The following is a 15132-nucleotide window of genomic DNA, read 5'->3' on the forward strand; positions in this document are numbered from 1 at the left end:
TACAATACTTTCAGGGAGTAGATCTCTAAACTGTTCTTATCTGAGATAATACAAAGACCTTTTTAACTGGGTCACAGCATTGTTTCTACTTGGCACCTGGTGACATTTCATAATGAAGAAATGTATTTTTCATCTTAACCTTGATGCCTTTCCATCCAGGTTATTGAGGCAATAGAGTTTTTGCACACTGATTTATTGTTTTAGTACACGTTAGAACTATCACCACACCAACCTACTACTTCCCTTTTTCTTTTGGTATTACGGAGCAAAGACCAAACAATAAGTGTTTTATAGAAAACACGTGCCCTTGTGCTACCTTGATAGCCCCGTTACTCTGTCAAAAGTGCTTACATAGTTACCTTGTCTCTGCCTGGTTTTATGTTTGAGGACTGTTACTGATCACAGAGAGCACAATATTCAACTAGGTTTTGTTGCCTTTTGTGCAACCTGAGAGGGAATCTACATATCAGTGTCCAGAGTGAGTTTTTATAAGCTATATTCACATGCAGGTACTGGAGAGAAGCCCTGGCAAGGTGTTCGCAATTGTGTGCTATTTGAAAAGTTAATATTTAGATACATCAAAACAATAAAATAGGCCAGGCAGGAGAAATCCATGACAGAGGTACTGCCTGTTTAGCCTAAAACTTCCATTTCTGCCATGCATGACCCCTTGTAGATGGGCAAGTAATTAGTCAAAGTAACCAGGACTAACTTTTCTTAATGGGACTTCATTTTAGTGGCTCAGTATCTTTGCATATGTTCTAAGAATAATGAGTGTTCCCTTCACCACCACCACCAACAAACACGTTGCTGTCAAGAAGGACTTTGTGTTGCCTCCAAGGTTGGCTTATTGCAATATCCAAGCATCAGTAGAGGTGTTGGAAGAACTGAAATGTAGTTCTGATAGTGACCACTTTCAGTCTTGGGCAGGCTTTCAGAATCTCCAGATACCTTTGCTATGGCCTTCACTGTGACCTCCTTGACAGTGAGCCTTGCTCAGGACAAGCTCTGAGCAGATAAATGTTGGGTGGTTTACAGTCTTTAAAGAACATTGGTTCTTGTTTTAACTCCTGATTTTTTTTTAAACAAATCTTTGGAGTGAATTAGACAAATGAAGAAACGTACTGGTACACTAGGACCGTCTTTTACAGTAGATGGTGACATTCATCCACAGAGCATTTGGTACCAGGTCTGTTCTTTGTCCAATGAGTTAGGGGACTAAATATTCAGTGACATAAACTGTTAAACGGTTCTTGTTGTTGTCAGTTCTTGTCTCCTTTCTGGTCCTGGGCTACATAAGAACCTACAATTCTTTTCCCCAAGAGCCACATGTGAGAATGTCTGATGAATCCCAGTCCCAGTGCATCAGAAGAATGGTGACACGCCGGTCTTTAAGGGAGGCAGGAGCTCTGAGATGCCAGTGGACCTGCCTTCTGCCATTCTGATTGTGCTGTTTTGACCCTGCAGGTTCAGCCCCAGAGACACTCTTGAGCTCTGTCACTGAGCTCTGTCACTGAGTTCTGTGCTCAGCCCCACCCTTTGCTCGACACAAATCTTGGGCTCACCTACCATCCTCTCCACCCCCAGGTTCCTTGCTCTTAAGCAGGATGAGCTCTGTTTTGCAGCAGGTTGTGTGGAAATCTGAATAAGGCAACGGGCGTGCTTTGCAGGCTTTCTGAAGCCCTGCAAACATATGATGCTGTTGTGTATGAGGTCTTTATTTTGTCCCTGTTAGGTAGTGCATGAGCAATGGTGAGGCAGGCATTCATTTACCCGCTGTCCCCTTCTGTCCATCTTTCTTACTTACTTACTTACAGGCTCTGTCTTCCTCAATGGAGACACACATCTTCACCTTCGTGGTAAGAGTTGGATTTCTTTCATCATGGCTCATATTAGAACATATTTGCTCTGGAGCAACGCTCTTTACATTATCAGAAAAATAAATTCAGAAAAGAAAATGAAGGTACCCACAAAGGGCTTTTCACTGTCTGTGAGCAATACTTTAGGTTTTCTTTATGTCTCTGATATTTCTCCCGCCTTCCTATCAGCATGTGCGTCACCTGTGAAGGTTTGTTTTTTGCTGAATCCCACGCGGCTGAATAGTAGCAATATTTTCTAAGACCAGGGAGAACAGCAGTTGTCACTGCCCATACAAGGCACAAGGAAGTCAGAGAAATCAGAAAACTTACTAAGTCTCTGCAGCTAATATCACTGACACACTTGTACCACAGTTTCCAGAGTTAGTAAGCTGGTAGACGTGAAGACAAAGGAAAGTGTATCACACAGAGACCAACAGTTTGTGGAAAGGATAAGTAACTCTCCTGCTCAATGAAGAAGGCTCCCAGGTTCCTCCTTCAGTTAAACCACGTGGTGATGTGAAGTGTCCTCTCCTTACCCCTTAGAATTCCATCCTTCTTTGGTTGAAGGTGTGTTCTAGGGGCTGGGTAGAGCACTCGGCACAGCCAGTGCCGCTTCCCAAATGTGAGGGTCTGAGTTCACATCTCCAGTGGCCACGTAATAATCTAGGTGTAGCAGTGTGTGCACTAAACAGGCAGACACAGGAGGATCCCTGGGCTTTGCTAGTCTGGTTACATCTGTGAGTTCCAGATAAAGTGTGAAAATACATCACAGAACCTAAGGGGAAGTGCTGGTCAGGAAGACATCTGACCTGTGACCTCAACACGGATGCACATATTTGTGCACTCACACAATAAAGACAATCTCTAGAGCCACCGAGATGGATTAAGACAACGATTTCTCTGTTTGATGAAATGTGTCTTACAAACTTTGTTTCTCTTCTTCTCCATTAGGTTCTTGTTCATTCTCTTAGGTCCGAAGGGGAAAGCCAAGTCCTACCATGAGATTGGAAGAGCCATCGCCACCTTGATGTCTGATGAGGTAGGTGAAGGGACACATGATTACCTTATTTCTGTTGATTTAAACAGTGAATTCACCATCACAGGTTTTTTAATTACACTTTTGTGGCTATGACATACAGGTATTTGTGGCAAATGAGCTCTCTTAGGTAGGACAGCTTCCCAAAAGTAAGCCGCATGTTTTGTTTTTGCATTAGATTCTAGAAATATATAGGAATCAATACATTTCCCTCTTTCCTAAGCATAAGAATCTATAAAATAGTCTAACTTTCTTAAAAGATTAAAATAGATAAATTGCATATATTTTTTCTATTTATAGGTTACTGGGTGAAGTTTTAATACGGTTATACAGTTTGGAATTTTCTGTTACAATGATAATTAACAGCAATTTTATATATATATTATATATATATATATAAAATATATATATATATAATATATATATAGCAAAAATAAGGAGTATTTTGAAATGAACAGTATGTGGTTACCTTGATATGATCCTTAATTATTTTCAGTTGTTAAAACCGAGGTTAAATATTGTTGGATAAGCTCGAGGTCATTCTATTAACTTTATCTCTTAAAATAATTTATCACTTCTCTGAACTCATATGTCAGAAGATTATTTGAGAAATGATGACTTTTATCAAACAATTCATAACAAAGTAGATGGTACTTTTCTTTTGAAAGGTATCAGAATGTATTTGTTCATATGGTTTGAATTTTGTGGAAAGGCACAGTGCACCTCTATGGTGCATTAGCTAGTGTTTTTAAACAGTGCTTTACAGTTGACATGCCATCCAGACATACGGTAGCTTTCCTACTAATAAGCATATTTAGTTCTGGTCAAATTCTAAACTAGTCTATGGCAGCAGAAATGCTGTCGAAGCACAGGGACATCAGCTTGTGCTCTCTCAGCTTTCTGGGTCGTTGTTTCCCAAAGTGCTGCTGTTAGTACCATGGCTTCTTTGTCAGTCTTCCCCATCAAGTGTCGAGCTGGAGGCTTTTTCCCCTGTGGAACGAAGGATGGCTCTGCCATCCCACTCGAGGGGACGTTGATTTTTCTCATTTCAGTTGGGTGATTTATTTAATTTTGTGTGTTTTCTTTAAAAAAATATTTTTTCCTAGTATAAGGTAGGATGTTTTAGAGCACCTGGGGTGGATGCAGAGCCATCCTTTGTTATTGATTAAGACCTCTTTCAATAGGTATTTACAGGTTTACTTTGCTTACGTCTCATTGGTTGACAGTGCCAAGATTTCCCACCAAGGTTGTCTGGGAAGGTATATTGCTGACTCTTTTTATCTGACAGAGAATTAGCAAAGAGACAGTATGTGTGCCATAGAGGATGTACTTGACCTGTGCTTTGCCTTTTCCTCAAACCTAGATCCCCCAAACCAATGCTAATCACCTGAGACCACCTCAAAATGATATTCTTGGAGCATAGATGCAGGAGAAAGACTTGGCATAGGGTTAAGGGCATCGAACAGGAGCAACATTCTCATCTGGATGATAAAAAGAAATTAACTAATAAAGATAAAAGGCTTGACTTTGTGAAGACCTTTGGGTTAGCTCAGAAGAATGGGTTGTTAAAGAAGAGTGTTGTATGGCATTCTGAAACCCCTCCTTTGATGTGGATAAAAGACATGGCCTTTTTTTTTTTTTTTTGCTGTCTCTATCAGTTGCTTCTCTGTTCTCTGTTAAAACACCGTGAATAAGGCAACGTATAGAAAATAAAAACATTTATTTAGGTTTCTAACTCCATGGGGATAGAGTTCATCACCGGCAGAGTGGAAAGGAGGCATGGTGGCAGGTGGCAGGCCTGGCAGTTTAAGCGGGGAGCTAAGTGCTCACGCCATCAAAATCAAGCACACACTGGGAAACGACTAAAATGTAGAGTGAGCTTTAAGCTCAAAGCCTGCACCCTGTGGCATACTCCTTTCAGGAAGGTTACACTTCATACGTAATCTGTGCTACCAACTGGAGATCTAGGTGCCCAAATGCACAAGACATTTTTTAGTTAGACCCCTGTCTTGCCTTGGTGAATTACCTTGCTATAAATGGGAGGTATGTGAACACTCATTTCAACCCCTGCCCTTTCTGCCAAAATAACTCAGGTTTTCTGCTGTGTTTTTGAATAGCTCCCATTGTTCGAGAACTTTAGAAGACTGCGGTGTGTGTATATATGTGTGCGCGCATGCGTGCATGCGCACTCTTTATCTGGACTTTTAACCATCAGTGTGAACTTATTCTGAGAGCAGTACTTAATTCTGAGATTGGTTTTCAGGAGAGCTTTTGAAAACAACATTTTCAGCTGGCTCTCACAGAAACTGTGAGAAACCATCCTTAAAATTCCATCTTTTCAAACCCCTACTTAGATGCTGAGATCATAACCTGCATCCGTCAATACACTGAATAGGGAGGAAGATAGAGAGCAGCCCTAGGAGGGGCAGAGTACACCGTGGGTGTGCCACTCAGCTGCGATGTGTTGTGAGACATTCAGAAAGTTGGCTTGTCGGCTCAGCCCTTCTCTCTCTGTTCAGGTGTTCCACGATATCGCTTACAAAGCGAAAGATAGACACGACCTCATTGCGGGCATTGACGAGTTCTTAGACGAAGTCATTGTCCTTCCACCTGGGGAATGGGACCCTGCAATCAGAATAGAGCCTCCCAAGAGTCTTCCATCATCTGACAAAAGGTAAGTTTCTATGTACTTGGCAGTATTCCGGAACATCAAGTCAAGCTCCTGAAGAGGTTGCACTTCAGTAAAGACATAGAGCCAGGCTATGTTGTGACAGTCTTTGATCCCCGCAAATATTTTGCCCCAGATAAGTTGCTGGTGTGTCTTGGCTTTGCATTTACTTGGCACTGTAAAATAAGCGTCATGTGCTTTAATAATTGCACTTAATTTGTAATGTTAGAAAGTGTCACCGGTGTTCTTTGGGGATGCTTAGGGGACCGTCTGCCTGTGTCTGTGGAAAGATCACTTTACTTAAGAAGAGCCCTTTAGGCTAAGCAGGTTAAGTAGAGTAGTTGAGAAGAAACCATTTTCTGAAAAATCTGCTATTCCCCAGGTAGAACACTTTCATTCCTATAAGTGTGCATGAAGTTAGACTCTTATGGTATCCCAGTCCTCTGTCTCATCACTAGATAGATAGAACACTTCAAGAATTGTCTGTTAGCCAAAAAAATAAATCATGCTTGTCTTCTGAAAAGGCCTTCATTCACTGTGTTTAGAAGCATTCCACAGCTATGAAAACCAACCAGCACAATAAACTAATGTCTACTCACACCCTGTTGTCTTGCTCAGAAAGAATATGTACTCAGGTGGAGAGAATGTTCAGATGAATGGGGACACACCTCATGATGGCGGCCATGGAGGAGGAGGACATGGTGACTGTGAAGAACTCCAGAGAACTGGCCGGTAACTGCAGGAACCTTTTGCCATTCGTGATAAGGTTTTCCTTAGATCTAAATTTCCCTTCCTTGTTCTCAGTTCACTTTCCGGTGTTTTACTTGCTGGTTTGCTCCATGGGTCAGCCAACAAATATTTATATTACATCTGTTAGTCTTGGTCACTGGGAAAACGGCAGAACCCGATGCTTTGCTTTTATGTGCCCCACCTTGTGGAGATGGGAGAGGAATTTTAAGCAAATAAATAAACATACCAATAGGTTCATGAAGAAAATGGAGAAGAAAATGGGGACTTTGGTGATGAATAGTATTATAGTTTTAGACAGTGATCTGAGTGGACCCTGTAGATATGAGAAAAGTCAAAGGAAGTGCTGAAGCGCGAGTCGAGGACAGGGGCATAGCGCAACCAGGAGACTGACATCCAGGCAGTGACCGGGTACTGCTGATAGCATGATACGGAGCGGGCTAAGCTTACGTTGGGTGAGAAGGGGGTGACTGAACATTGACTAGGTATTCCCTGTGGCTTTCATGGTTCCATCTTTTCCACGTACACTTACTCCAAAGTGTGTCACATGTGGAAAGGGCTGGTCTGTAGACTACTGCCCTGTCTTCTAGCCCAGTGTAGGACTCTGACTCCTAAGAACCTTCCAGTTAACTTCTTATTGTGATCATCTCTTCTCCATGATTAGATGATTTGGGGGTGGGATTAAGTGAAGCTCTTTGTAGGATACTCATTTCTTGAAGCTGTGGAAGTCATTGCAGATTTAAAAACAAAAAACACTATGTCCTTTCAGTATGCAATTGAATCTGGATTTAATGAAATTATTTCCTTCTGCTGGTGATCCACTTGAGTCTCTCTTCTCAAGTACAAAAGGAATTACTTCCCTTCCTCTGACCAAATGAAGAATAAAACTCTCCCCACCTTCTGTATTGATTAATGGCAGGGTACAGTCTAGAACTCTGTCTTTGGTCATCACACAAACACCATAGAGTGTACTCAACAGCAATCAGAGAGCATTAGCCACTTATTCAGTGTGGCCTCTGGAGGTGGTCAGAAGACAAGATGAAGAAGGCAAGTATGAGGCCACTGGCAGCTTAACATGACATTCTGTCTTACAGTGCACTTTTCTAAGTAGAAGAAACATGCACTAAAGTAACAATAAAAGGCATGGTATGGCAAACACATGGGCTGCCAACAGCTATGTGTGTGTAATCATATGCTTTTGCTTACCTCCCAGTCAAGGATGTTTTCTTATGCCAACATATCACAATGACACACAAGGAGACAATCATACTGAAGAATATTGTCATATCTAATAAGACTTCTTTGTGATAGTACCATCTTCGGTCCCCTATCATCTTGTGAGGCCACAGGCACAAACATGGCCCATTATTGACCTTGCTGTCATGATGCAGTCTGAGGCTACAGTTCTTTGTAAACTAATTTCACTAGGAAGAACTTTGTCACTTTCTACTGGCAGCCCAGATATGACCTATGGAATGTAGTGTGTTGAATTGCACCAGACTGTCACTTCCTTCTTCGTTCTTGTCCCTTTACTCACTCATATAGTGACTGCACACCCCTGTGTGAATCATGGATACAGAAGTGGGGTACTCAGCTTAGCTGAGGCTTGGAAGTCAGGTTTTTGAAAGGGGCACTTTGGAGAAGGCTGGCCAGAAGGTTCCGATGGAAGAAAAGTAGGCTGGATCTTGGGCTCAGCCTGAACTTCTCACATACCTGCATGCCTTCTTCACTCCATGCTTTTGGGTGCTTATTCCAAATTCAGATCCTCAGAGGTCCACTCTGGCCATCTATCTGTAATTTTTTTCATTGGGTCTTCTGTAGAACTACGTAATCACCACCTCCATTTAAGTTTTCCATGGTTTTATCTCCTTAGCATCCTGTCTATCCTCTGTTTCCCAAAAGTAAACTCTGTGGGGACAGAACTTCAGAGCCTGTGTTGTTCAGTGTTTCCCCGGCTCACATGACAATGACAGACCTCACAGGTCTCACCCTCACAGAGCCGTGTAAAGTGACATTGTGGCAACATCTTGTGGGACTTTACATGATATGCAATATATTTGGATGTTTGCTTTTGGAGAATGGAAAATTATAATTTATCTACTCGGTGCTCTCATCTAAAGACCAACTGGACACTCTTTGGGAAATGTGGGACCTATTCTAGTAACTGGAAAAAAAGGTGGGGGGGGGCGGAGAAGAAGATATATTTCTCCACATTTTTTTCCTGTCTCATCTAAATGAGACTGTCTCAAATAGCATCTTGTCATTGACTCAAGCATTTTACATCCAAAGTCTTCATGGCTTAGTGAATTATATCTTGATGAGTTTGATGGCTGTTTATCTTAGCCTTGATCACATGTTTGCTTTCTTCCCGAGCAGGTTCTGTGGTGGATTAATTAAGGACATAAAGAGGAAAGCACCATTTTTTGCCAGTGACTTTTATGATGCCTTAAATATTCAGGCCCTCTCCGCGATTCTCTTCATTTATCTGGCAACGGTAACCAACGCCATCACTTTCGGAGGCCTGCTCGGGGATGCCACTGACAACATGCAGGTGGGTCTGATTTGAGAGAGGACGCAAATAGTTCGGCGCAGACCGTCCTTCTTACCCCTGCAGCTCTGCAGAGCAGATGGCCTTTCAGTTACTCAGCGTGACTGCCTCTTTCTCTTGCTGGATGCTGCTCTTTACTTTGCTGGCTCGCTGCTGTATTTCCAGCATGTTAGTAATTACAAAAATAGCCCGATGAAATCTGGCTTGAGTCACACAAGTGGGGAAAAGAAGGGGAGGAAATGCGGTTCTACGATTCTATTTGGGCAAAAGTGTCTCAGCTGCTCGGATCCTGTGTGGTGCATAGGGTTTAGAGCTCCCAGGATCTGGAGTTGCATGGGCCGTATTTGGTTTCACACGGTGATCATACTCTTTGGGGATGTGTGCTTACCTGACTCTTTGACTTTGTTCTAAGATGAGCGAATCCATGCTTCAAGCATTGGAGTGGTATGCTCAAAAATGGGTTTAGCATGTCTGATAGTAGAATTCAGCTTTCGTGAATCCCAGCTGACGTTTCTTCTCTTCCTGGACCTGGATGGGTTAATGTTATAATTCAAATTACAACCACAGTTTGTTGGTTACTGGGGAGGTGATGTTTGCCATCCTTTCACATCCATAATAGCCATGGTTTTAATAAGAGAAAAGATGACATATGCTCAGCCCATCAATTAGAACAAGTGGAAATGACAGAAAGCTGAGCTTGCATTAGAAACAGTAGGCATTATATTTGGTACTAAATACACAGTGAATGGAGCTGATCATGGGCTGAAGCCCCTTCGATCTCTGTCTTTCCATTCACTTCCCATCAGTGGCCAACCCATGAGGCATTCACACACACCGCCACCCGGTATCTCAGTTCATAAATGCCGCTCATTCCCCCAAATTACTTTTGTTACATTCCTACTTTGCCTCTAGTTATACACCTATGCTCTAGAATCCTTCCTCAATGCAAAGATAAAAGAAAGAAAGTAACAATTTTTTCTGTGGTAACATGTACCAAGGGAAACTCTTCACAATCACGTTTTAGGTTAAGTGTGCCTGTCCACTACATGAAGCTGCTCTCCATGGATGTGGTAGCTATGGGCTCAGCTGAGTCTTTCTTTCATCCTTCATACACATTACAGTTAGATGGCACCTGATTTTGAAGTTGCCTAAAGATTTCTACTCACATAGTGTCTAGGCTCGAATGACCGGAACTGCTGAGTTCTTGGGACATTCCATGTGGCTTCTCCACAAGACTAGCTTGGGCTTCCTCATAGTATGGCACCCTTAAAAACTGAGGCTTCAGGAAAAGAGGTGACAGCATTCATTTCATACCTAACATTGCTTCATTTTCTGACTTCCACAGATGCACTGAAAACTCAAACTCTCAATGAAAGCTTTTCAACTCTTAAATATTGCCATTGATTGGTGTTATGCTGATCAAAGACCATGAATCTCTATGTCACCCCTGGGCACGGTTTGCAGAGACCAAATGTGTTTTTGCTGCCACCGTCCGCGGCTGTCCTCATTCATAAGACAAGGATAACAACTAAACTGTAACAGTAATAGCATGATTTTGAACTCTGTCCCAGATACAAGCACAGCAGCAGTCCCTCATCCAGGTCACAACAAAATGCCCACTAAGCTAGATCGTTTCGGAAACCAGCTGGAAACAAAACCGTCCAGCAAACACCTTGAGGCCAGCATAAAGCTAGTACATGCAGCCCCGTGTGCTGAGGAAATCAAAGAAATCTATGTCCTATAGAAAATGTATTCGTAGGGGCTTCCCCGGCCATTAAAGGCTGGTACCACTGAACACCTGTCAGATCACCGTATTTACATTCTTTGTTCCCTTGCTCTTTCATTGTTTAACCTTGAGACTTTCAAAAGTGCTCACACTGTATTCTGATCACATGCATCCCTTCCTCCGCTCAGCGCCCCCCAGATTCACTGTGACTCTTCACCTGCAACCCCCAAACTTAATGGCATCTTCTGGAACAAACCCTGGAAATCCAGTTTGTACTGCCCATATATCCAAGGGTGTGGAGCCACCCACTGAAGCCTGGTTAACCATTTCCTTAAACTTAACTGATTCTTTTTACCCCAGAAGCCATCCCCTGTCAATAACTGCTCTTGAGCCATCCTGCCTCCAGGATAGCCTGCCGAATGGCTGGATCCAGTGAAAGCCTTGAGCAGGCAGCCACAGCAGCCACAGCAGCCACAGCAGCTGTGGGTTCATGAGGACTCAGTTTCGCTCCAGTTCGTTAAGCTCTGGCTGAGAGGCTTCCTTCCTCTCAGATGATGCTCAAGATGTTTGGGGAAAGGGTTGTGTATTGATGCAGGGTTAATGGCTGAGCACTCCCTAGACACTTATTCTCTGTGTTTTGATCCACTGTGAGTTTCTTTGGTGATTACTGTCTACCAAATACAGAGAGAGGCTTGTCTGATGATGTTCAAGGGGTGCACTGTAAGATTTGGAGTAGATGATAAAGAACAAAACCAACAAAGCCAAATTTTGTTAGGAGAAACAGGTGTGCTTCTGCAGAGACATCTAAAATAATTTTTGTTTGTGAATATTCTTCTATGTTTCTCATTGAAACAGTGGCAGGGTAGTCTTCCCATGTGTGCATTTAATGCTTCTTTAAAATAGAGTCTTTATTCTCTTGTGAGATTTAGCTTTATGGTTTTGAAAGGGGGGATGTGTGTACTGTATGTATAGTGAGAAAGTACTAAGGGTTGAACTCAGGCTTTCGGCATACTGGATATCTTAGTTAAGGTTTCTATTGCTGTGATTAAGTAACATGACTAAAGAAACATGGGGAGGAAAGGGTTTATGTGGCTTACACTTCTGCATTACTGATCATCACCAAGGGGAGACAAGACAGGAACTCAAACAAGCCAGGAACCTGTCGACAGGAACCAGTACAGTAGCCATGACATAATGCTTCTTTCTGGCTTGCTCCTGATGGCTCTCTCAGAGAACCCAGGACCACTAGTCCAGGAGTGATACCACCTACTACTGATAGACCCTCCCCAATCAATCACTAAGACAAGGCCTTACAAGTTTGCTTACAGTCAGATCTTATAGAGACATTTTCTCCTCTCAGATGGCTTCGATTGTGTAAAGTTGACTAAAACTATCTAGTACATTGGGCAAGTGCTCTAGGACTCAGTCAAATCTCCATCCTAGATGTAGCTTTTGAATGTAGCATCTAAGACCAGAGGAGAAGAAGTTTGTCCAAGTTTGGTTTGGTACCATTTGTATGACTCAGTTTTGAGGGTAGTCCTTGGGATAGTAGACTTTGTTGTAGAGTAGGTATGGTGGGATTTCCCTCTGTCTATTGTCTGGGTAATTCCTTGGCTATGCTCTGGCTCTGAATATGACCAGAGAAGTATGAAAGAGTCCGAGCATCAGTCTGTTAAACGGAGCTCCTGGATAACAGCCTGGGACTTTGCCGACTCAAAGTCATGCACTCATGAGGTTATTTTTGGACATAATTTGTTTTATTTTATTAACTATTTTATAACATCTATTGATGATTTTGTCAATACTTAATATAGGTAGAATTTGCAAAATTTCTGTGAATTAAATCACTGAAACATAATTCTCTTGCATATGAAGCTTTTCCCCTTAAAAGCTACATTGGCAAAATCCTTCTGGAAGGCTTGCAGGGGTCACAGCAGGTAGTAGGAACATTGAAAGAGAAGGATAGAACATGAGTTATTATAACATATTTGTTGAACTGAACATTAGTGAGTAGTTTTTATGCATTTTAAGAACTAGAAAGTGAGCTCGTTTGACATGTAAAGACTGTCTCATGTATGTACTTACCTCATGGATGTTTCATCCCTCCAGTGGGAGCCTTCACTTGGCTTGTCATTGAGACAACAACATATTTTGTGGATTTGATGATACATCTCAGGCCATTTTATAGGTATATGACAGACATTAATTTATTTGCAGATGTTTATTGAGTGCCTACTATGTATTAGATAGATAGACTTTCATGTGTTTGAGGCAGAGAGAAGGTGAGTCAGATGGGTAAGAACACTATGCTGGTGGGATTTATATTTAGACTGTGTATGGAATCAATTACCTCCCATCACCTTTCCAAACACATCCTCCTGAAAGCACTGGGCTGGCTGGAGTGTCTGCAGTTATATCGCATCCTTCACAAATAAGGCACCAGGTTAGTCACCATAACACAAGCAGCTCAGTGAGTCAACTGAGAATAACATCCACACTTCTCAAGGCAGACTGCTCCAAGATGGTTGGGCCTTTATTGTCAGGCTACAAATAGACATGGGTGATGGGGAGAAGCATGTTGTGAAAACACAGATGACTCACTACGTAACTGTTGTCTAAGTGTATTCTCCTTCCAGCTTCTGTTCGGGAGGACTGGTCTGCTTAAAGACAAGACTTTCCTTTCAAGCACTAATTTTAGGGCTGTGTTTTATCTATCTACCTATCTGTCTGTCTGTCTGTCTGTCTGTCTGTCTGTCTGTCTGTCTATCTATCTATCATCTATCTATCTACCATCTATCTATCGATCAACCATCTATCTATGTATCTTTCATCTAGCTACCATCATCTATCATCTATATAACATCTATTTATGAAAGACATATGTGTATATTATCTATTTATATGCGTGTATATATCATTGTGCATTTGTGTGTGCATCCATGCATGTGGAAACAGATCATCTTGACATGGCAAGAATCACTTCTCATGGAACTGTGTGCAGAATAACGCAGACAAGACCACAGTGGCCACCAGTTCGATAAAATTGAAAGGCCAGCACAAATGACTCTGAGTATTCCCTACTGTTATCAAATGTATTTTGTGAACCAGGAAACTCTTAGGAGATGCTGGGGTTTACAAAGGACATTTACAAATCTCTTATAAAAATAAATGTGGGCCGTTATATTTAGCTTGGGTTTCTTGGAGCAACTGAACTACTTTGCCAACAGTCAATCTTACATTCCTGTAGAACCCAACTTCATCTTGTACCCATTTCTCTTCGTTAGAGTGTAGATACTTTGAAATTGTCTTAGATGTTGATATATTAACACATTCCACTATTGATTACAGTTAAGTGTTTTTCATATTCAGAGCTAATAAGTGGGGTCGGACCTGATGGAACAGGCCTGTGATTCTATCTACTCAAGGAGGTTGAGGCAGGAGGATTTCAAGTTCAAGTCCAGCCTGAGCAACTTAACAAGATTCTAATAAAAGTAAACTAAGAGTTGAAGAAACAGCTCAGCGATAGCGCGTTTGATTAGCGTTGGACAGAGCCCTAGCTTCAGATAGTAGTCCTGTAAAGAAAATACTTTGCTAACACAATGAGTCACCACTTAGACTTTGAGGGTATTAGTGTAAGGAAGACTCATGGATGCTTTGTGGTGAGCCCGTGTTATTTAAGAATCATTCTTTTGTAGCATACAGAGAACATATTTTAATGGAAGTGTACGTCTGATTGTGAATGACTCAGCATAGTCTAGAGTGAAGACTGAAGAAAGCCATCTTAATTTTTTTTTCAGGAGTAAATATAATCCTATTTTCACAAGCCTTTCAGCAAAAGAGTACAGTGAGATTTTTAGCATTCTGTGAAATATGTTATATTTATGGAGCCTAACAGAGCACATTTTAAGAGAACTTGTCTCAATATAAGGAACATTTATAGCTGGCATCTCCAAATTTGAGGCTTTATTTTAACATTCTGCTGTGCTGAGAGATTTTTCCCCCAATCTGCTCAAGTTGGAAAAGGACCATTTCTCATGCTGGTGAGGAAGGTGCCCGTTTGCACGGCCTGTCATGCATAGTTTTCGGCTGCAGGATTGACATGAGTCGATCATTTCCTGAGAAATGGACAAAAATACTGTCTGCTGGTGGCTTTTTCGCACCAAGATGCTTTTCCTTTGAGAGTAGGAAACACAGAAACATATTAATTCATACAGTAGCATATTGTAGCTTCAACACATGAAGCAGGGACAGCCTGGGGAAATGATCCAAGTTGCTATTTTGGTCAGCCCAAGTAAGCAAGCCTGTTTAGTGAAAAAGGAAGAAATCCATCTTGCATATCCAAGGAACTTTTAACTTTAAAAAACATATTTTACAGGCCAAGGATGTGTATCAGTGGTTAATGTGTGTGACTTGCAAGTGTTGAGGACTGCAGGTCAGATGTCAAGAGTGCACATGAACCCCTGTGATGACAGCCCTCTGGTGGCAGAGACAAGACATCCCTGGAACAAGCTGTCTAGCTAGAGTAACTGTACTTGTGAGGTCTGGGCA

At 41.9% G+C, this 15132-nt stretch overlaps 1 protein-coding gene across 3 annotated transcripts in view; it reads left to right on the forward strand.

Moving 5' to 3' along the window:
* The window catches only part of SLC4A4 (solute carrier family 4 member 4), a 263965-nt gene that overhangs the window by 165912 nt on the left and 82921 nt on the right, over positions 1–15132 (forward strand). For all 3 annotated transcript variants that reach the window (XM_080926202.1, XM_080926204.1, XM_080926203.1), the window contains exons 8-11: positions 2811–2898; positions 5415–5569; positions 6182–6295; positions 8687–8861. In XM_080926202.1, the coding sequence (XP_080782328.1) occupies positions 2811–2898; positions 5415–5569; positions 6182–6295; positions 8687–8861 (532 nt within the window). The remainder of the gene's footprint in view (positions 1–2810; positions 2899–5414; positions 5570–6181; positions 6296–8686; positions 8862–15132) is intronic.

The sequence above is a fragment of the Micromys minutus genome, assembly GCF_963924665.1.
Source record: "Micromys minutus genome assembly, chromosome: 1".
Lineage (NCBI taxonomy): Eukaryota > Metazoa > Chordata > Mammalia > Rodentia > Muridae > Micromys > Micromys minutus.